This window comes from Hyla sarda, chromosome 1, assembly GCF_029499605.1.
Source record: "Hyla sarda isolate aHylSar1 chromosome 1, aHylSar1.hap1, whole genome shotgun sequence".
NCBI lineage: Eukaryota > Metazoa > Chordata > Amphibia > Anura > Hylidae > Hyla > Hyla sarda.
In genome coordinates, this window is record NC_079189.1 from 458,323,293 (window position 1) to 458,345,190 (window position 21,898).

The following is a 21,898-nucleotide window of genomic DNA, read 5'->3' on the forward strand; positions in this document are numbered from 1 at the left end:
TTGGATAGTAGCTTCACCAATTTTCTTCGCTTTGGTTTTGTCTTCTGTAGCAGGTAATGGGATATATTAACATTTTTTTTCCTTTTGCCTTATATTGCTCTGGTTGTAAAGGCTCTCTAGAGTAATATTTGTATTTGTTATAGATTTATAAAATTCCTCAATTGCATGAAAATCTGCATCTGCACTTGCCCTGTACTACTGAATTTAGTATTCTATCTAAACTGATTGCTAGCTGTAATGAAGATAATATATCCTTAGTGGCCTGCGTGATTTAGTCTGTTTTGAATCCTGCACAGATCTTTGCTTCCTAGAGAATTCTTAAGACATTTTACAGCTTTTACCACCAGTTAGCATAATGGGAATTTAAGTGCAGTAGTTAAGCTATCTATGGGTTAATGTAACTGTAAAATTAAAATATTCTGTTAATGATAATTCCATAACATAATGCTCAGCTGTCTATCTTCTCCAAGGGATAATTGCAAGTTCCATCCAAATATAAATGTTGTCCCATATGGAGACTGTATAAATCTCGGTTGTTTCTGCTGAAAAAAAATGGCGTTTAATATTACCAATAACATTTCTCAAATGAAAAATATATATACATATTTTTTTTAAAGAAAGCTTATTTATGATGTATCTTTTAACAAGCTAAAGAAAGAAGACAATAGATTCTTACAGCTTTTAACTTTTCCAGCAGGGGCTACAATGGATGGCAAATTCAGCATTGCTCAGTGATAGTTTTTTATTTTTTTCTGTGTGTTCTTGTCCTCCCATAGTTCCATGCTGCACCCTTTTATAGCAGTGGAATCCATAGTAGAGCCCTGCATCAGGATTGGGATCCTGCAGGTCTCTTGGGACCCAATCAAAAACTTGCGAGCGGTAATAAGATTGTTCCCTGCAGGTCCCGCTAATCCAGCACACTCTCGCACCACAGACCCGGCCTCTATAAGTTAGGTCCCACCCTACTGTCCTGATTCCCAGCTGAGCTTACCCAGCATCATGCTTGGTGTAATGCGTCTTTGCAGCCTCCTGTCCTGCTGTCTCCCCCCACTGGCTGGAGGTGGTACGCTACGTAACAAAGTACGTCATGTACGTAGTACCTGCAACAGCCATTCTGTAGCCGGCCCTGGAGGACCCATTGTCACTTTACAGCTGACATACATGGGTCGTAGGTGACTGGAGGTTGCCTGCTGTATAACTCACCCTGCTGATGTAAATAAATGGCTTCACACATACTTTTATGCATTACATAAGATCATTTCCAGTGACTTCTTATGAGTGTAAGGGTGCATTCCCACATGGCGTATTTTGCTGCGTATTTGCTGCGTATTTGGTGCTGCGTATTTTCCTACACAATGGGGGAGATTTATTAAAGGATTTAGACTGGTTTTTCTTGTCTAAATTTGTCGCACCGAAAGTCGCAGTCTATGTGCGACTTTTCTGCGACTTTTGCTCTAGAGGATTTTTAGAACATGATGCATGCTAATCTATTTTAGACTGAAATGCATTGAAAAATGCATTGGTGCTGAATTTATCAAAAGCGACTTTTCAGCGACAAGTCGCATAGGCTGAAAGTACGCCGAAATGTCAGACCATGTTGGAGCAGGTTTAAATATAGACTAAAGCATAGATCATGCAGTCTGTGCACAGAATTTATCAAGAGCTGTGCGCCATTTGATAAATTAGGTGCACAATAGACCAGACTAACCCTCTGTAGTTTGGTCTATATTGATGTGGGACATAGACAGTTTGATAAATATCCCCCATTGACTTCAACAGGGAAAATAAAATACGCAGCAGCAAATACGCAGCAAATACGCCGTGTGGGAACGTACCCTCAGAGTGTATATACCCAGCTGCATTCCTGTACATACAGAGGTATGTGTAGAGGATACCATAGTGTCTGTGCATTCGTATACACATTGGTTATGAGCGGAGCATTGCACCTTAGTCTTACATTGCTATATACATAAGGGTATATGCAGAGCATTGTACCCTAGTGTCTGTACATTCCTATATGCGGTTGCAGAGAATTTAACACTGCCTGTACATTTCTATGTTAGGGTATGTTCACACTGATGAATTGGAGAGGAATTTCCACGAGTAATCTGCTCGCTTTTTCCTCTCCAAATCATTCAGCAGTGAAAATCCCCATAGAGCTGTGCAGAATTTCTGCCCCTCAGTTCACACTGAGGAATTTCCTCAAGCAGAATTCTGACGGGGAAGTCTGTTCCGCTTGAAGAAAGAACATGTTCTTTCTTTCAGGCGGAATCAGCGTCGTTCTCCCATAGAGATCAATGTTATTTTTTTTTCAGTCAGAAGCATTTCCACGCGGAATTTGCGATTCCCGCGCCAATTCCGCACGAAATCTCTGTGAGTTCTTGTGGAAAAGTAACAATATTTTGAGGCAGAAAATTTCTGCTTGAATTCCGCCCCAATTCCTCAGTGTGAACATACCCTTTAGTGTAAGTGTCTGTACATTCCTATATGAGGTTGCAGAGAATTTAACACTGTCTGTACATTTCTATGTTAGTGTAAGTGGGCAGGATTGGACACACGTTGGCAGGAACGAGCAGGATTGGACACATGTTGCAGAATGGGCAGGATTGAAACAAACACCTTGTGGAAGCTGGTGGTATCGGGAGTAGGATTAACCCCTTTAGTACAGGGCCATTTTTCATTTTTGCATTTTGGTTTTTCCTCCTCTGCTAAAAATTATAACTCTTAACATTTTCCTCCTACAGACCTATATGAGGGCTTGTTTTGCACCACCAATTTTACTTTGTAATGAGATCAATCATTTCACCACAAAATCTATGGCGAAACAAAATAATAATAATAATAATTATTATTATTTGTGGGGCAAAAAAAAAAAACCCAAGTCCTTTTTGGGTGCTATTTTTGAGTTCTTTCAATTTCACGCAGTGCACTTTTCAGTAAAAATGACACCTTATATATATTCTGGTGGTCCATACAATCAAAATGATACCCAACTTATATAGGTTTGATTTTGTTTTCTTTTAATTTTTTTTTTACCGTTTGTACTAAAATTAGCATGTTTTAACCCCTTAACCCCTTAAGGACTCAGCCCATTTTGGCCTTAAGGACTCAGACAATTTAATTTTTACGTTTTCATTTTTTCCTCCTCGCCTTCTAAAAATCATAACTCTTTTATATTTTCATCCACAGACTAGTATGAGGGCTTATTTTTTGCGTGACCAGTTGTCCTTTGTAATGACATCACTCATTATATCATAAAATGTATGGCGCAACCAAAAAACACTATTTTTGTGGGGAAATTAAAACGAAAAACGCAATTTTGCTAATTTTGGAAGGTTTTGTTTTCACGCCGTACAATTTCTGGTAAAAATGACATGTGTTCTTTATTCTGAGGGTCAATACGATTAAAATGATACCCATTATTATATACTTTTATATTATTGTTGCGCTTAAAAAAAATCACAAACTTTTTAACCAAATTAGTACGTTTATAATCCCTTTATTTTGATGACCTCTAACTTTTTTATTTTTCAGTATAAGCGGCGGTATGGGGGCTCATTTTATGCGCCATGATCTGTACTTTTTTTTGATACCACATTTGTATATAAAAAACTTTTAATACATTTTTTATAATTTTTTTTTTAATAAAATGTATTAAAAAAGTAGGAATTTTGGACTTTTTAAAATTTTTTTCGTTCACGCCGTTCACCGTACGGGATCATTAACATTTTATTTTAATAGTTCGGACATTTACGCACGCGGCGATACCAAATATGTCTATAAAAAATGTTTTTTACGCTTTTTGGGGGTAAAATAGGAAAAAACGGACGTTTTACTTTTTTATTGGGGGAGGGGATTTTTCACTTTTTTTTTACTTTTACTTTTACATTTTTTTACATTTTTTTTTACACTTGAATAGTCCCCATAGGGGACTATTCATAGCAATACCATGATTGCTAATACTGATCTGTTCTATGTATAGGACATAGAACAGATCAGTATTATCGGTCATCTCCTGCTCTGGTCTGCTCGATCACAGACCAGAGCAGGAGACGCCGGGAGCCGCACGGAGGAAGGTGAGGGGACCTCCGTGCGGCGTTATGAATGATCGGATCCCCGCAGCAGCGCTGCGGGCGATCCGATCGTTCATTTTAATCGCGAACTCCCGCAGATGCCGGGATCTGTATTGATCCCGGCACCTGAGGGGTTAATGGCGGACGCCCGCGAGATCGCGGGCGTCGGCCATTGCCGGCGGGTCCCTGGCTGCGATTAGCAGCCGGGATCAGCCGCGCATGACACGGGCATCGCTCCGATGCCCGCGGTTATGCTTAGGACGTAAATGTACGTCCTGGTGCGTTAAGTACCACCTCACCAGGACGTACATTTACGTCCTGCGTCCTTAAGGGGTTAAGGACTGAGCCCTTTTCCAGCCCTTTTCCACCATTTTTTGCAATTCTGGCCACTGTCACTTTAAACATTAATGACTCTGGAATGCTTTTAGTTATCAATCTGATTCCGAGATTGTTTTTTCGTGACATATTCTACTTTAACATAGTGGTAAAATTTTGTGGTAACTTGCATCCTTTCTTGGTGAAAAATCCCAAAATTTGATGAAAAATTTGAAAATTTTGCATTTTTCTAACTTTGAAGCTCTCTGCTTGTAAGGAAAATGGATATTCAAAATAATTTTTTTTTTATTCACATATGCAATATGTCTACCTTATGTTTGCATCATAAAATTTACGTGTTTTTACTTTTGGAAGACACCAGAGGGCTTCAAAGTTCAGCAGCAATTTTCCAATTTTTCACAAAATTTTGAAACTCGCCAAATTTTTGAATTTTTGCAAGGGGTAAAAAGGAGAAAATTTTTACTTGTATTTGAAACCCAATTTTTCTCGAGTAAGGACATACCTCATATGTCTATGTTAATTGTTCGGCGGGCGCAGTAGAGGGCTCAGAAGGGAAGGAGCGACAAATGGTTTTTGGGGGGCATGTCACATTTAGGAAGCCCCTATGGTGCCAGAACAGCAAAAAAAAAACCACATGGCATACCATTTTGGAAACTAGACCCCTCGGGGAACATAACAAGGGGTAAAGTAAACCTTAATACCCCACAGGTGATTCACGACTTTTGCACATGTAAAAAAAAAAAAAAATCCCTAAAATGCTAGGTTTCCCAAGAGTTTTACATTTTTAAAAAGGGTAATAGCAGAAAATACCCCCCAAAATTTGAAGCCCAATTTCTCCCGATTCAGAAAACACCCCATATGGGGGTGAAAAGTGCTCTGCTGGCGCACTACAGGTCTCAGAAGAGAAGGAGTCACATTTGGCTTTTTTGAAGGAAATTTTGCTCTGGGGGCATGCCGCATTTAGGAAGCCCCTATGGTGCCAGGACAGCAAAAAACCCCACATGGCATACTATTTTGGAATCTAGACCCCTTGGGGAATGTAACAAGGGGTAAAGTGAACCTTAATACCCCACAGGGGTTTCACAACTTTTGCATATGTAAAAAAAATAAATAAATATTTACCTAAAATGCTTGGTTTCCCCAAAAATTTACATTTTTACAAAGGGTTAAAGCTGAAAATACCCCCCAAAATTTGAAGCCCAATTTCTCCCGATTCAGAAAACACCCCATATGGGGGTGAAAAGTCCTCTGCTGGCGCACTACAGGTCTCAGAAGAGAAGGAGTCACATTTGGCTTTTTGAAAGCAAATTTTGCTCTGGGGGCATGCCGCATTTAGGAAGCCCCTATGGTGCCAGGACAGCAAAAAAAAACACATGGCATACCATTTTGGAAACTAGACCCCTTGGGGAACGTAACAAGGGGTTAAGTGAACCTTAATACCCCACAGGTGTTTCACGACTTTTGCATATGTAAAAAAAAAAATTTTTTTTACCTAAAATGCCTCTTTTCCCAAAAATTTTACATTTTTAAAAAGGGTAAAAGCAGAAAATACCCCCCAAAATTTGTAACACAATTTCTCCCGAGTACGGCGGTACCCCATATGTGGCCCTAAACTGTTGCCTTGAAATACGACAGGGCTCCAAAGTGAGAGCGCCATGCGCATTTAAGGCCTAAATTAGGGACTTGCATAGGGGTGGACATAGGGGTATTCTATGCCAGTGATTCCCATACAGGGTGCCTCCAGCTGTTGTAAAACTCCCAGCATGCCTGGACAGTCAGTGGGTGTCTGATAATACTGGGAGTTATTGTTTTGCAACAGCTGGAGGCTCCGTTTTGGAAACCATGGCGTACCAGACGTTTTTCATTTTTATTGGGGAGGGGGGCTGTGTAGGGGTATGTGTATATGTAGTGTTTTTTTTACTTTCTATTTTATTTTTTGTTAGTGTAGTGTTTTTAGGGTACAGTCGCACGGGCGGGGGTTCACAGTAGTTTCTCGCTGGCAGTTTGAGCTGCGGCAGAAAATTTGCCGCAGCTCAAACTTGCAGCCGGATAATTACTGTAAACCTCCGCCCATGTGAGTGTACCCTGTACATTCACATTTGGGGGGGAGAAACATCCAGCTGTTGCAAAACTACAACTCCCAGCATGTACGGTCTATCAGTGCATGCTGGGAGTTGTAGTTTTGCAACAGCTGTAGGCACACTGGTTGTGAAACACAGAGTTTGGTAACAAACTCAGTGTTTTGCAACCAGTGTGCCTTCAGCTGTTGCAAAACTACAACTCCCAGCATGCACTGATAGACCGTACATGCTGTGAGTTGTAGTTATGCAACAGCTGGAGGCATACTACTATGGCTGGGGATTGTAGTTATGCAACAGCTGGAGGCACACTGGTTTGCCACTTAACTCAGTGAGCCTTCAGCTGTTGCAAAACTACAAATCTCAGCAGTCACCGACAGCCAACGGGCATGCTGGGAGTTGTAGTTATGCAACCAGCAGATGCACCACTACAACTCCCAGCATGCACTTTAGCTGATTGTGCAAGCTGGGAGTTGTAGTTATACAACAGCTGAAGGTACACTTTTCCATAGAAAAAATGTGCCTCCAGCTGTTGCAAAACTATAAGTCCCAGCATGCCCATAAGGGAATGCTGGGAGTTGTGGTGGTCTCACCTCCTGCTGCTGCTCCGGGCACAGGTCAGTCCCGCCGCCGCTCCTGGGGCCCCGATCCCAACATTGACGCCGGGGATCGGGGTCCCCAGCTCTCGGTGTCCACGTCACGCACCTGCTCACGTCCTCCGGAAGAGGGGCGGAGCGGGTTGCGGGAGTGACACCCACAGCAGGTGCCCTGATTGGTCGGCCGGGAAACCGGCTGACGAATCAGAGCGATCGTGAGGTGGCACCCCTGCTGGCTATGGCTGTTCGGGGCCGTCAGAGACGGCCCCGAACAGCCTGTAATTCCGGGTCACTGGAGACCCGATTGACCCGGAATCTGCCGAAGATCACTGGACTGAATTGTCCAGCGATCTGCGGCCATCGCCGACATAGGGGGTCATCATAACCCCCCTGGGCGATATGCCGCGATGCCTGCTGAACGATTTCAGCAGGCATCGGGCACCGGCTCCCCTCCAGCTAGCGGCGGGGGGCCGGGATTTGACAGGACGTACTCAAACGTCCTGAGTCCTTAAGGACTCGGAAAAGGGTCCGTTTGAGTACGTCCTGCGTCCTTAAGGGGTTAAAAATGTCCTCTTCCGACCCCTATAACTTTTTTTTTTTTCCGTATACAGGGGATGTGTGAGGGTTAATTTTTGTGCCGTGATCTGTATTTTTATTGGTACCATTTTTGTTTTAATGGGATTTTGATCACTTTTTATAAATTATTTTAGGGTATACAAAGTGACCAAAAATACGCAATTCTGGACTTTGTTTTTTTTTACGTATACACCATTGACCATGCAGTCAAAGAAAGGTTACATTTTTATAGTTCAGACATTTATGCACGTGGCAATACCACATGTTTGTTTATTTTTGTTTACATTTTTTTTTTCTTTTTACTCGAAAAAGGGGGCTGATTCAAACTTTTATTAGGGAAAGGTAAATCACTTTTAGGTACCTTTTTTTTAACCCAATTTTATACTTCCCATAGGGGACTATTACATGCAATCTTAAGATTGCATGCCCTGTTCAATGCTATGCCAAAGCATAGCATTTATCAGTGTTATCGGTGCTCCATTGTTCCAGCCTGTCATGGCTTACTGGAGCTTTGGATTACCGATTGGACAGCAAGGAAGCAGGTAAGGACCCTCCCGCCGTGATCGGTGATGTCCAGCATTTAACCACTGGGACCACCTCGGTATGACCTGTGCTCAGGAGTGTCACAGAAGGGGACCTGGACAAGGACCCTTCATCCTCAAGAGGTTTATAAAAAAACAATCCTGTTATATAAATTGATGCAGAATAATTTAAAGCTTGGAAAGCCAAGTGGAATCACAGGAGGGCATAATAATACTGGTAAGTGCATGTTGCCAGGAAGAGACAGAAGAGGAGACTGGCATAAGGTGCCATACACTTTTACTTGCTGTCTGCCAAACATTTATTTGGCCAACAGCTATCTCTCCTGATCTTCGCATACATGTGACCTCTAGGGTAGTAGTAAGAGCCACAGCAAGACAGCTCTGGTGGTAGCTTATTTGTCCCAAAACAATAGGGTTAGGCTGTTAACCCCCCCCCCCCCCCCCAATATCATCTGGCCCCTGTACTCTTTAGATGTAGAAACATAGAATGTGTCAGCAGAATCATTTGGCCCATCTGTTCTGCCCAATATCCTGCCCAATGTTCTGCCCAATATCCTGAGTACTACCCTGGCCCTGTCTTATGTGAAGAATAGCCTAATGCCTATCCCATGCATGCTTAAAGGGGTACTCCGGCCCTAAGACATCCCGCCGCTGGAGACCCCTCAATCTCTCATGCAGACACCCACCTGCGGCAGCTGCACAAAGAGATGTTCGCTCCATGTCTCAAGGGTCACGACTACAGGGCCAGAGTTTTGTGACGTCACAACTCTGCCTCCTTGTGACATTATGCCCCACCCCCTCAATGCAAGTCTATGGGATGGGGTGTGACAGCCCAGGGGGCTGTCCAGTAAGGCTTCTCTCTCGGGACCTTCCAGGTGCTCCCAGTCTTTGCATTGGATGTATGATCTGCTGACAGCAATAAGAGGGCCTTGCAGTTAGCAGGTTGGTAGGCAAGTGCACTTTCAGATACACAGAGATTGAATGATCTGTCAGGATCCCAAAGAAACATCATTATTACGTTACACCAAACTGTGCTTGTCCTCCCAGCTGCCAGATACAAGTTTAGAAGGGAAAGTAACCCTTTATGGCCAGAAACCCAATAATCTTTTAGAAGCAATCAACTGACTTCATGTTCCATTGCTTAGGAAAAGCTTATTTCAATAGGGTGATTTGGCAATATAATCTGAACAAGCTCTCTGTTGTACGCATTGTAATGAATCTTCATGTAGCCTGGTAATACATGCAATGATTATAATGGCTCTACTTTTGAGAGCTCATAAGAGGTTAATCACTATCGTGCCACTGCTTCCTGTTTTATGTCTGCTGTGATGTAGCTTGGCAGGCTAAAGACGATTATGTCATGGTCTTTCTGGTAGGCACAGTTACACCAGTACCATTGTAATAGCGCAGCTGGTGTGCAGGGACAAATATGGGGGGGGGCTGTGGTTTACGTTCTCCTCACATGGGATGTATTTTCATTTAGATGGAGAAGGGTTCTAAGGTATTGTGTACCCCTTTAGTGCCAGATTAGTCTTTTTGATACACTGGCATGTTTCCCAAACTTTTTGTTAGGGATGATATTCCTAAATTACACGACTGTATCCTTTCCTGACATAAATATCCATGTTGTAATAGAACACCAATAGAGCTGCTCATGCCTCTGACATTCATGCACAACTGAAAAACAAATCACGTTTACTTATTTACTGACCATATTGCCATGTTTGTTTGTTTTTTCTCTGATCATGCTTTGTGACCTGATTCCAGTACTTTATAAAGTTGTCATTAAAGGGGTTCTCCGGTGGAAAATTCTTTGAAAATCAACAGGTGCCAGAAAATTAAACAGATTTGTAAATTACTTCTATTAAAAAAATCTTAATCCTTTCAGTACTTATGACCTTCTGAAGTTAAGGTTGTTCTTTTCTGTCTAAGTGCTCTCTAATGACACCTGTCTCGGGAAACGCCCAGTTTAGAAGAGGTTTGCTATGGGGATTTGCTTCTAAACTGGGCATTTACCGAGACAGGTGTCATCAGAGAGGACTTAGACAGAAAAGAACAACCTTAACTTCAAAAGGTCATAAGTACTGAAAGGATTAAGATTTTTTAATAGAAGTAATTTACAAATCTGTTTAACTTTCTGGAGTCAGTTGATATATATAAAAAAAGTTTTTTCCTGGAATACCCCTTTAAGGGCGTATGGATACGCCCTGCGTCCTTAAGGACTCGGAATGCAGGGCGTATCCATACGCCCTGCGTCCTTAAGAGGTTGAAGGGGTACTCCGGTGGAAAACTTTTTTTTTTTTTTTTTTTTAAATCAACTGGTGCCAGAAAGTTAAACATATTTGTAAATTACTTCTATTAAAAAATCTTAATCCTTCCAGTACTTATTTGCTGCTGAATACTACAGAGGAAATTCTTTTCTTTTTGGAACACAGTGCTCTCTGCTGACATCTCTGACCATTTTAGGAATTGTCCAGAGCAGCATATGTTTGCTATGGGAATTTTCTCCTGCTCTGGCAGTTCTTAAAAAAACAAACAAAAAAAAAAACACCGGAGTACCCCTTTAAAACAATTAGTAAAATGTAATTTATGCCCCTTTTAAGTGTTCCTTTTATATTTTTTTGATCAGTGTATATAGATATATTGTTATTATTTACAATATATACATTTTTTTTCCCAAATGACAGTGTCCTTTCAAGGGTATGTTCACACGTAGCATTATACACTGCATATTTCACGGAAACCTGCAGGTAAAATCTGCAGCGTGTATACATTTGCCTAAAAAGATAATTTGGTTTGTGTTAATTTTAGACTAATAGCTAGGAATATGCTTTGAGGGATTTTATGCATCACATACTAATTTTCCCTTTTTACTGTCCTTAGGATCGCTGCTTAAGTGGAAAATTAGAGCCTGTGTCCCCTTCCAGTCCTCCTCATGCTGATGGAGACTTGGATCTACTGCCTACAAGGCTATCCAAAGAGGAGCTGATTCAGAACATGGATAGGGTGGACCGTGAGATTACCATGGTAGAACAGCAAATCTCCAAGTTAAAGAAGAAACAGGTTTGTTAATGTCAAGTATTGTTTATTTACAAGGTATAGCTTTATTCAATACCTTCATTTTTGTTTTGTTTTATTTAATGCATTGCAAGAGCCATATCTGGTCACTAATAAGGTTGTATGACAGTAATAAATGCATCTTAAAGGGGTACTCCGGTGCTTACACATCTTATCCCCTATCCAAAGGATAGGGGATAAGATGCCTGATCGAGGGAGTCCCGCTGCTGGGGACCCCCGGGATCTTGCACGTGGCACCCCGTTTGTAATCAGTCCCCAGAAGCATGTTCGCTCCGGATCTGATTACCGGCGACCACAGGGCGGGCGGCGTGTGACGTCACGCCTCCGCCCCCGTGTGACATCACGCTTGCCCCTCAATGCAAGCCTACGGGAGGGGTCGTGACAGCTATCACACCCCCTCCCGTAGGCTTGGATTGAGGGGTAGAGCGTGACGTCACACGGGGGCGGAGGCATGACTTCACACGGCGCCGGCCGTGTGGTCGCTGGTAATCAGACCCGGAGCGAACATGCTCTGGGGACTGATTACAAACGGGGTGCCTCGTGCAAGATCCCGGGGGTCCCCAGCAGCGGGACTCCCTCGATCAGGCATCTTATCCCCTATCCTTTGGATAGGGGATAAGATGTGTAAGCCCCAGAGTACCCCTATAATTCTTACATTTTTTAATTTTAAATGCCAAATAAATTATTTTAAAAGGGCTATCCGGGGACCTCTTACTGCCGAGACCGGTAGAAAGGGGACGTGGCCTGTTGTGATATCAGAAGGGGCATGATTTGACAAGCGATGATGGAGAGGGGATGACTTGGTTTTACGATGTTAGATAGGGGAGCGTGCCTTTCCGCTATGACATCCTAAAAGGGTGTGGCTTGCAAGGTGTGGATGCTGAAAGCCAAGAAAAAGTGTCACATGATCTGTCTCCGTTCAGGGAAAGGCGGGGGGGGGGGGGGGTCCCGAGAGAGGAGACAAAGTTGACAGAGGATGGCATTTTTATATATTTTTTACTTCCTGCCTGTCATTGCATTTTCCAACAGGGAAACTGGCCCAGTACAGGTAATAAGTGTTTATTAAAATACCGTAGATCTGAACAACTTTTTTCAGCGTGTCAGTATTATGATAACTTTTGCATAGTTGGTGTGGTGTCATTGTGACAATGTGGTGTCATTGTCATAAAAATTATCATACGGAGAGACACACACTTCATATAAAGCCAAGCCCTCAGTGTGTCAGTGAAGCCTGGGTGGCTGGAAGGGGACATCATGACTACACACACTTTGGGGGAGATCAAAACCTGTCCAGAGGAAAAGTTGCCCATAGCAGCCAATCAGATCGCTTCTTTCCTTTTTTGAAAAGTCCTGAAAAATGAAAGATGTGATCTGATTGGTTGCTATGGGCAACTCAGCAACTTTTCCTCTGGGCAGGTTTTGATAAATCTCCCCTAATGTCCAAATACTGTTCTCTACATCTACAAAATACTGGAGAGGACATATAGGGCTTAGGGGACCTGGCATAAACACAGGTTAATAATGTACCATCCTTTTAAGGAAGAGTTAAAGCTGCATTAAGTGTTCACTTTGTGATGGATCCACTTGTGTACATTTTAAAATCTTTAGTCTTTTGTCCAAAGAAACACCCAAAATGACTTGAAATACTGGCTTTGAGACAAATGAGCACTGGATCATCTAAAAATGCAGCTATCCATCTCTCCTGTCAAGTGTCAGCAGGTGATGTGACTAGAAGTGCTGGGGATCTGCTTGCTTAGTAGTTGTACACATTGGCCCTGATTTACTAAGAGTGGAGTTTAGGTTTCTTTGTGGGTTTTAAACCCCCACAATTTTTTTCCCTCTGTATTTACCAAGGTTTCCCTACATTTTGCACTTTTCTCTAAATTTTGCTTTTTTTTTTTTTTTTTTTTTACACATGCTCTGTTCTGTAGGGTTTTCCTCAGCTCAGATCCACTACATTTTCTGTGGAAACCTTAGAAAATATGTAGTTTTTTTCTGAAAATGTTGGGAACACGCCCCTTTTAGAAGACCACGCCCCCTTTTCCAGACAGCCATCCTTTTCCGGGTTTTCTCAGTAAAATGGAGAGTTAGTTTTTTCAAAATTCTGGCACAAATTCTGGTGCAGACAGGCATGTCAGCATTCCAGTTTTGAGATTTTTCCAATGTATTTGTGCCATGGAGGGCACAAAAATGATAAAAACAAGCCATTAAGTGCCCATATGACATTAAAAACCTCTTCTTTAAAGCTCATTTTCAATACACTTCTCCAGGAGTGTCTCCTGCCTTCACATATAAACTTCATGCAGGAAAGATGCAGTCAGCGATCCGTCTAAAGGTGCCCATTAAGCCTATTCCCACGTGGGCAATGACAGCCTACTCTGCTTCCCACTGATGGTTTTGCTCATTACCTCTCCAGCTAAGGATACTAACACCCATTAGACCATTCTCATAACTGGAGGTACCCTTTAAAATGGATTTCTAAAAAATGTAAATGAGCTTAACTAGGCACTGTCAGATTCTTATATGTTGTAAATCTTCGCAAAACCGTTTATTTCCTTTTTGTAGAAATCATGGCTTATATAATCATGGCTTTGTCCAAATTGAAGAACAGGTATGGACAAAGTCCAGTAAGTGAGGGTGGGCTAGCATTCCTGATAGTACTCCACTGTGCTCTTTCCTGTCCTCTCTAGAGGCATTGGCTACCTAGCTGTTGGAAATGGCCCGTACTGCTGCAGACCGACAGATGATTTCCCATACATTTCTTAGGAGTAGGGCTCAAAGTAATATATCCAGTGACTTAACAACGAAGGACGTATATTTATGTCCTCCGCCGGCTCCCGCGATATGCCGCGGGGTCACGGCCGCCAACGGCCGGGACCCGCGGCTAATACGGGACATCACCGATCGCGGTGATGCCCTGTATTAACCCTTCAGACGCGGCGATCAAAGCTGACCGCCGCATCTGAAGAGAAAGTGAAACCATCACGGCTGCTCAGTCGGGCTGTTCGGGACCGCCGCGGTGAAATTGCGGCATCCCGAACAGCTTACAGGACACCGAGAGAGCCCTTACCTGCCTCCTCGGTGTCCAATCGGCGAATGACTGCTCCATGCCTGAGATCCAGGCAGGAGCAGTCAAGCGCCGATGACACTGATCACAGGCGTGTTAATACACGCCTGTGATCTGTGTAAAAGATCAGTGTGTGCAGTGTTATAGGTCCCTATGGGATAATAATGATCAGTGTGTGCAGTGTTATAGGTCCCTATGGGATAATAATGATCAGTGTGTGCAGTGTTATAGGTCCCTATGGGATAATAATGATCAGTGTGTGCAGTGTTATAGGTCCCTATGGGATAATAATGATCAGTGTGTGCAGTGTTATAGGTCCCTATGGGACCTATAACACTGCAAAAAAAAGTTTTAAAAAAAAGTGTTAATAAAGGTCATTTAACCCCTTCCCTAATAAAAGTTTGAGTAACCCCCCTTTTCCCAATAAAAAATAAAACCGTGTAAATAAAAATAAACATATGTGGTGTCGCCGCGTACGTAAATGTCCAAACTATAAAAATATATCATTAATTAAACCGCACGGTCAATGGTGTACAAAAAAAAATGTACAAAGTACAAAAAAGCGTATTTTTGGTCACTTTTTATACCATTAAAAAAATGAATAAAAAGTGATCAAAAAGTCAGATCAAAACAAAAATCATACCGATAAAAACTTCAGATCTTCAGCAAAAAATTAGCCCTCATACCGCCCTGTACGTGGAAAAATGTAAAAAGTTATATGGATCAGAAGATGAGAATTTTTAAATGTATACAGTTTCCTGCATGTAGTTATGATTTTTTCTAGAAGTACGACAAAATCACAAAATCAAACCTATATAAGAAGGGTATCATTTTAACCGTATGAACCTACAGAATAATGATAAGGTGTCATTTTTAACGAAATATGTACTGTATAGAAACGGAAGCCCCCAAAATTTACAAAATGGCGTTTTTTTTCTTTGCACAATGATTTTTTTTTTCCTTTTCGCCGTGGATTTTTGGTTAAAATGACTAATGTCACTGCAAAGTAGAATTGGTGACGCAAAAAATAAGCCATAATATGGATTTTTAGGTGTAAAATTGAAAGGGTTATGATTTTGAAAAGGTAGGGAGGAAAAAACGAAAATGCAAAAAATGAAAAACCCTGCGTCCTTAAGGGGTTAAAGGGGAACTCCGGTGGAATTTTTTTTTAAATCAACTGGTGCCAGAAAGTTAAACAGATTTGTAAATAACTTTTATTAAAAAATCTTAAACCTTACAATACATATCAGCTGCTGTATGCTCCACAGGAAGTTATTTTCTTTTTGAATTTCTTTTCTGTCTGACCACAGTGCTCTCTGCTGATACCTCTGTCCATGTCAGGAACTGTCCAGAGCAGGAGCATTTAAATCCCCATTGCAAACCTATCCTGCTCTGGACAGTTCCTGAAACAGACAGAGGTGTCAGCAGAGAGCACTTGCATCAAACAGAAAAAAAATTCCTGTGGAGCATACAGCAGCTGATAAGTACTGGAAGGACTAAGGGTTTTAAATAGAAGTAATTTACAAATCTGTCACCTATAAGGCAATACAACAAAGAATATGTTGCCGAGGCCACCCACTGGGAAAATTCAACACCAACAACAAAAGCGTCAGCAACAAGGATGTATGAAACAAAATTACAAATCTGTTTAACTTTCTGGCACCAGTTGATTTCAAAAAAATGTTTTCCCCTGGACTACCCTTTTAAATCACTAGATATATTACTTTGAGACCTACTCCTAAGAAATGCATTGGAAATCGTCTGTCTGCAGCAGACCATAGTCCTTTTTCATTGCTTGACCTAAAATGATAGCTGGGATCCTATAATGTTCTCTGTTGGGGAAGTTGTCTTTTCCTACATCCAGTAGATTGGATCTTGCTGTAAAGACCAGAATTTCAGTACTGATTTATGCTTTGTACAGTGAGGAAACCATCGGTTTGTAGTCCTGAAGCCTAAAATAAAAAATGAGAATGCAGAAATGAATGTGCTTTAGCTTCGGACCATAGAGCATACCGTAAGTAAATCTACAACTTTTATGCAGGATGTTGCTATAGCTGTAAAATAGAATTCCATGCTGCACATACTGTGTATGAAGGAATGCCTTAGATGTCCCCTTTGGCAGCCAGGCATCTGAAATTGCTAGTTTATAGCAACAATTAAAAGGAACACATTTCCCGAGAAAATGGATGTGCTTTTTCATGTGTTCATTTGTGTGTAGTTTACTCTAAAAAATAGTTGCACTTTGACAATCGTCCAGCTTTTAGGAGAACAGGCCGAGATCTGAATCAGAAACAGATCTTTCTGTAGAAGAATACAGGAGGGTCTTTGTACAGTTGCCTTTTTGGAAGCCAGATATAGAAAATAGAATGGATTCCTGCCCATGAGATTTAATTAACAGCTCTGTAGCAGAGTTGTGCCAAAACTAGGATGTATTTTCTTTTATGAAAAATGTCTCCTGGAAGTCCTTTTCTTTGGTGGACTTCTTTTCACTTAAAGGGTAGCTCCCACCATCCTATTTTTTTTTCTGTCCCTGCCTATTGCCAATCTATCCCTAACCCCCTCCCTGCTTTTAATTTTTATTTTTACTATATTAAAAATGCCTTTTGTCTGCCTGGCAGTGTGCTCAATACCAGGCAGACTTCCCCAGCAGGCACCACGTCACTGATGCCTGCTGGGGGGGACTTCCGCCCTTAGTTCATCTACATAGGGTGCCTCCAGCTGTTTCATCACTACAACTCCCAGCATGCTGGGAGTTGTAGTATTGAAACAGCTGGAGGCACCCTGTGTAGATAAACTATTAGTTACATGCGGCCCTAGCCCGTCTCCCCCCCCCCCACGCCATACCCCGTTCCCTCCATCACAAACCCCCCCCGCATACCCCGTTCCCTCCATCACAAACCCCCCTCCCGCATACCCCGTTCCCTCATTACACTTACTGCAGAGTCCGGCAGCGGGCGTGCAGGGACAGCGGCGGCGGCGATGTGTGGGAGGAGTGGCCTCCCAGCCAGTTTGACAGGCAGGGAGCGAGCGCAGGCTGAATGAAAAAGGACCGATGCCCGGCCGCATCAGTCATTTTTCAGGTGTGACGTCACGCCAGGCTGCAGCCGGCCACTAGGAGGGAGACCCCTAGTGGCCGGTTTTTAAATGTAAGTTAAACAATTTTTTATAAAAAATAAAATAAAAAAAATAATAAAAGTATATTAGAGATATGTTGTAGTACATAAGTACTACAACATATCAAAAAATAAAGTTGGTGACAGTGCCCATTTAACAGTTGCAGAGATGTCTTCACCCTTAACACCACTTACTCCAGCAGTTTGTTGTAAGGAACTATTGGGGGCATGTATCATTGACTTTAGAGCTGTTTATGTGTGTAGATCTGTCTCTATTTAGGCGCAGCGCTGCGCCTCAGGCTATTTTTTGCACCTTTTCGATAACACCTTTTTAAAAGAGTGTTCAAGCCAGATGTTAATGGTTAGTCTTGTGCAGTGGTAATGAATTTGTCGCAAAACCCCCAAGAAGGCTCAATTCTACACCAACCCAGACCTAGCATAGCTTTTTGTGTATGTGAAGAGTGAAATTTAAAAAAGTGTGTATCTGCACAAAATTTATCACATGCCCTGCGACCATGTAATACATTTGGCGGAGTCTAAAAAATGAGCTAAATCACACACCTCTTAGTAAATACCCCCCTATATTCTTGTGGCTTTTAAATGGCATAAACCTTGTGACTTAAATGTCTTAAGACTTGTTTATTGGAACTGTGGCAGTCTAAAATCCTATGGATTTACTCCTATGGATCAAAGTACATGTGCCATTTTTTATCATTCATATATAATTTCTTACTGCTAGCACTCTTAAGCTTCATTGTCTTTTTATTTCAACTTGGCCGATACTAGAATTTTAGGTTCAAAGAGTAATTCACTCCAGGAGTCCTGTGGTTTGGGTAACTGCTGGGACGTCTGCCAAGCTGTGTAGGGCTGTCCTCTGTTGCTTGGTGCTCCCTGAATAAATTGCATTTCATTTTTCAAAGTATGCGAGGACACTCAATGATGCCTCAAAATTAAAACCACAAATACGTCATGTAATATTTAGATACACAAAAGCATACATACGACTTTTCTTCCCAAGGGTTATGGAAGACACCTCTCCACTTTATGACATGGTTATGACTTTAAAGGGAAAATACTAATCCACAGCTCAATCTCAGCCCCCTCACCCGAGCTAAGGTACCTAAGAGAGTCACACACAAAACAAAAAGGGGCCACTTATTTAATATGGGTGATAGATTCCCTCATCATATTCAGTAGTACAAACTGTTTTATAGCAACCCAACAGGTTTAGGCTTTCAAATGCAAATGTCTGGTTTTCAAAGAACATACATTAAATATGCAGAAACAGTTATTAAAGGAAAAATAAGTCACGTACTTAGCAATTCCATGTGCTAAAGTTCTTTGTCTGCTCCCATGGACATTGGCAGAAGACTTACTCAAATATAATTTGATAGGGCCCCCAACTCTGTTATTAGGTGATCATTTTCATAGGCATGGATCATTTTCTTAGGCATGGATTAGTTAAAAGTTAATTCTCCTTTTTCCTAGGTCAACAAATTGAAATATTAGGGCTCTCCTCGGGCTGTTCTCAGAAGATTTTTCTTGGCAGAATCTCCACTGTTGAAAATCTTCCGCAGACCCCATTGACTTCAATTCTACTGCCGAAAATCTGTGGTGGACAACCCGCGGAGAGCCGCCCCTTTCAAACTTTCTGTTTGAAACAAAATCTGCTCCAGTAAAGGAACCCTTTATAGAACATGAAAATCACAACAATTTTAGCATCAATGGGTAGAGAAATTGTACAAATATAGATCCTAAGAGAAACACTTAAAAACCCCTCTTTTTTTTAAAAAGAAATAAACATAATAAAAATGTCACCACTAGATATTTACAGCATAATGGTATACAGATATCTTGCATAGATATTTACCCCACCAAAAAGAACTTTAGAGGGATCTGAGACATTTGAATTACACACACTATTACGAAGATCTGGGGGAATATTCACAAAAAGTTTGGAGAAATAGATGAGATTGTAACTCCTTTATTACATTGTCTACAGCATTGATGTTAATATTATATACCAAAAGTCTAGGTTTATTACAACATGCATTTATTTTGAGAGGGCATATTTAGTGATCATATCATAACTTACACACTACAACACTGACTGGAAAGTAATCAAAGAGCTTCAAGACATCTTTTGATACAATGTAGCATGTGGGGTATCTTCCAGCATTGTGTATGGTTATTGATAATCCAGACGTAGTTAAATCAGATTTATGGACATTTATCAACGGGTTTAGTCAGGTTTTCTTTACTATAATTGTCGCAAAATTGTCGCAACTGCGACTACACGATTTTTCGTGCGACATTTTGACTGGAAAGCGAGAAAAGCAAGTTTTCCTAAAATTTACTATGTAGTAATAATTTTAAAATGGACTACGGGTAGTCAGGTATTTATTAACTGCGACAGTCGCAACTGCGCAAAAAAAAGTCGCAACAGCATTAAAAATTGACTAAATTTACTCCAGCTCAAACATGGAGCAGAAAAAGCTACTACCAAAGTAGAAAAGGAAAAATTGCTTACGTGAAAGAAAATTATCAACAGGCTGAAACCAGTTCATAAATACGTCGCACATAAGCAAAAAAAAAAGTAAGGAAAAAATTACTAAAAAAAAGAATGCATAAGTGAACATTGATAAATGTCCCTCTTTATCATCAGAAAAAGTTTTAAGGGGCTATTTTTTTTTTTTTTATAAATATAGCATACAAAAGACTGAGATTTCATACATTAAAATGCATCATTTCCTTTTATATTTTTGTATTGTATATTGTATTTTTTTTTTGTTTTCAACTAAAATAAAAAAAACATTCCTGTTCATACTTATAATTTACACTTTACAGCAGACACCACTGGTGCTGAACAGACCCTATTGCTTTACATTGGATTCTGTTGGGTCCCATCATGGTTTCTGCAATTTTGACAGGAAGAAAAGCACTGCGTGCTGCACTCTTCTTGTACTATATGATGGAATCGCCAATAGAGGTGTACTATATAATGGATTTGCTAACAGAAGTGGAAAATGTATAGCGACAACCAAAATAATTTAACTAAAAAGCACACTGGTAATTACAATGTTCTTTCACCAACAGATTAATTTAGAACCAGAGATGTCAGCATAGGTGTGCACCAGGCATCAATGGTTCAGAAATCAATTGTTAACAATAGGTTTATCTGCAAAAATAGAATGAGCTCTAGAAAGAACGTGTTGAAGTTTTGTACCTTACTTGCGTACCTTCAGGTAATGTACAAATCTTCCATACATCAGTCAAAGAATGTCCTATCCTGCTTCTATTCATATAGAGAATTTCTTCAGAGAACTATTAATTTTACCAGTAGTGCAATGGTATTAGTGTTAGGACTGGAACACTAACAGAAATGTCTATAAGGGAATGAGAACCATATTGTGTTTCAAATGCATATGGTGCACATCTCATTCCCAGACACTAATACCTAGTCTTTTCTTTTGATCTGTTTTTTTAATTTTCAAATTTGTTCTTTTCCCTTTGACTGATTATGAGGGTTGCCATCTTGCCCGAGATATGCTTTACAGCATCTACTTGGACCATAAGAAACAGTAGTCTGGAGCCGAGTCATTTGCTTCTATGGGAGAGTTTCCTATGCATAATCTGTAGCCTGTGCAGAGAGAATAAGGAGTTGGTGAAGCAGTGACCAATACATATTGTGCATGTTGGGATCCTCTTTTATTTATATAAAGGGGTTACCGTTTCTTGTAATCTTTCCTGGGATAATAAATAGTAGATTGCTAAAACATCATCTCTACAGCCTAATTATTAGGCTTAGTAGCTAGACTAAGAACAGCATGATTTCAGCATATGTTTTAGTATACATAGAGAAAAACATTTTTCTTAAACACTACCAAAGGTTACAAATAAAATATTTCAAATAAACCTGTTTACAAAAAGTTTTTTTTGACAGTTTGTTCCATTTAAATTTTCTCAGCAACAGCTAGAAGAAGAAGCAGCTAAACCATTAGAGCCTGAGAAACCCCTCTCGCCTCCGCCAATTGAATCGAAGCACCGCAGCCTGGTCCAAATTATATATGATGAGAACAGGGTGAGTAGCAGTATCTTTGTGTATGGTTTTTCTCTGTATTGTATGGGAGTAATTATGTAAAACAATACTCCATACCATTAACCACTTCAATACCGGAAAGGGTGGGACAAGCCAAGTTTTAACCCATTGTCACTCGTATAGTAACATCTAAAGTTACATATTTTAAAACATTTTATATATATATATATATATATATATATATATATATAGATATATAGATTTTTTTTTTTTACATACAGTATTTTAAAATATGAATTGGTGTGGTGGACATTATAGAGCTATACTGAGCAGTCGAAGCTGTGCACACTGCACTGGGGAGACCTAATGCTTAATTTATACTTCTGTACACTCTCTGAAG

General features: G+C 40.8%; 1 protein-coding gene across 27 annotated transcripts in view; it reads left to right on the top strand.

Annotated features, from left to right (window-relative positions):
* The window catches only part of NCOR2 (nuclear receptor corepressor 2), a 495,829-nt gene that overhangs the window by 222,995 nt on the left and 250,936 nt on the right, over positions 1-21,898 (top strand). For all 27 annotated transcript variants that reach the window (XM_056534054.1, XM_056534035.1, XM_056534070.1 and 24 more), the window contains 2 exons: positions 11,085-11,264; positions 21,427-21,540. In XM_056534054.1, coding sequence (XP_056390029.1) covers positions 11,085-11,264; positions 21,427-21,540 — 294 coding nt within the window. The remainder of the gene's footprint in view (positions 1-11,084; positions 11,265-21,426; positions 21,541-21,898) is intronic.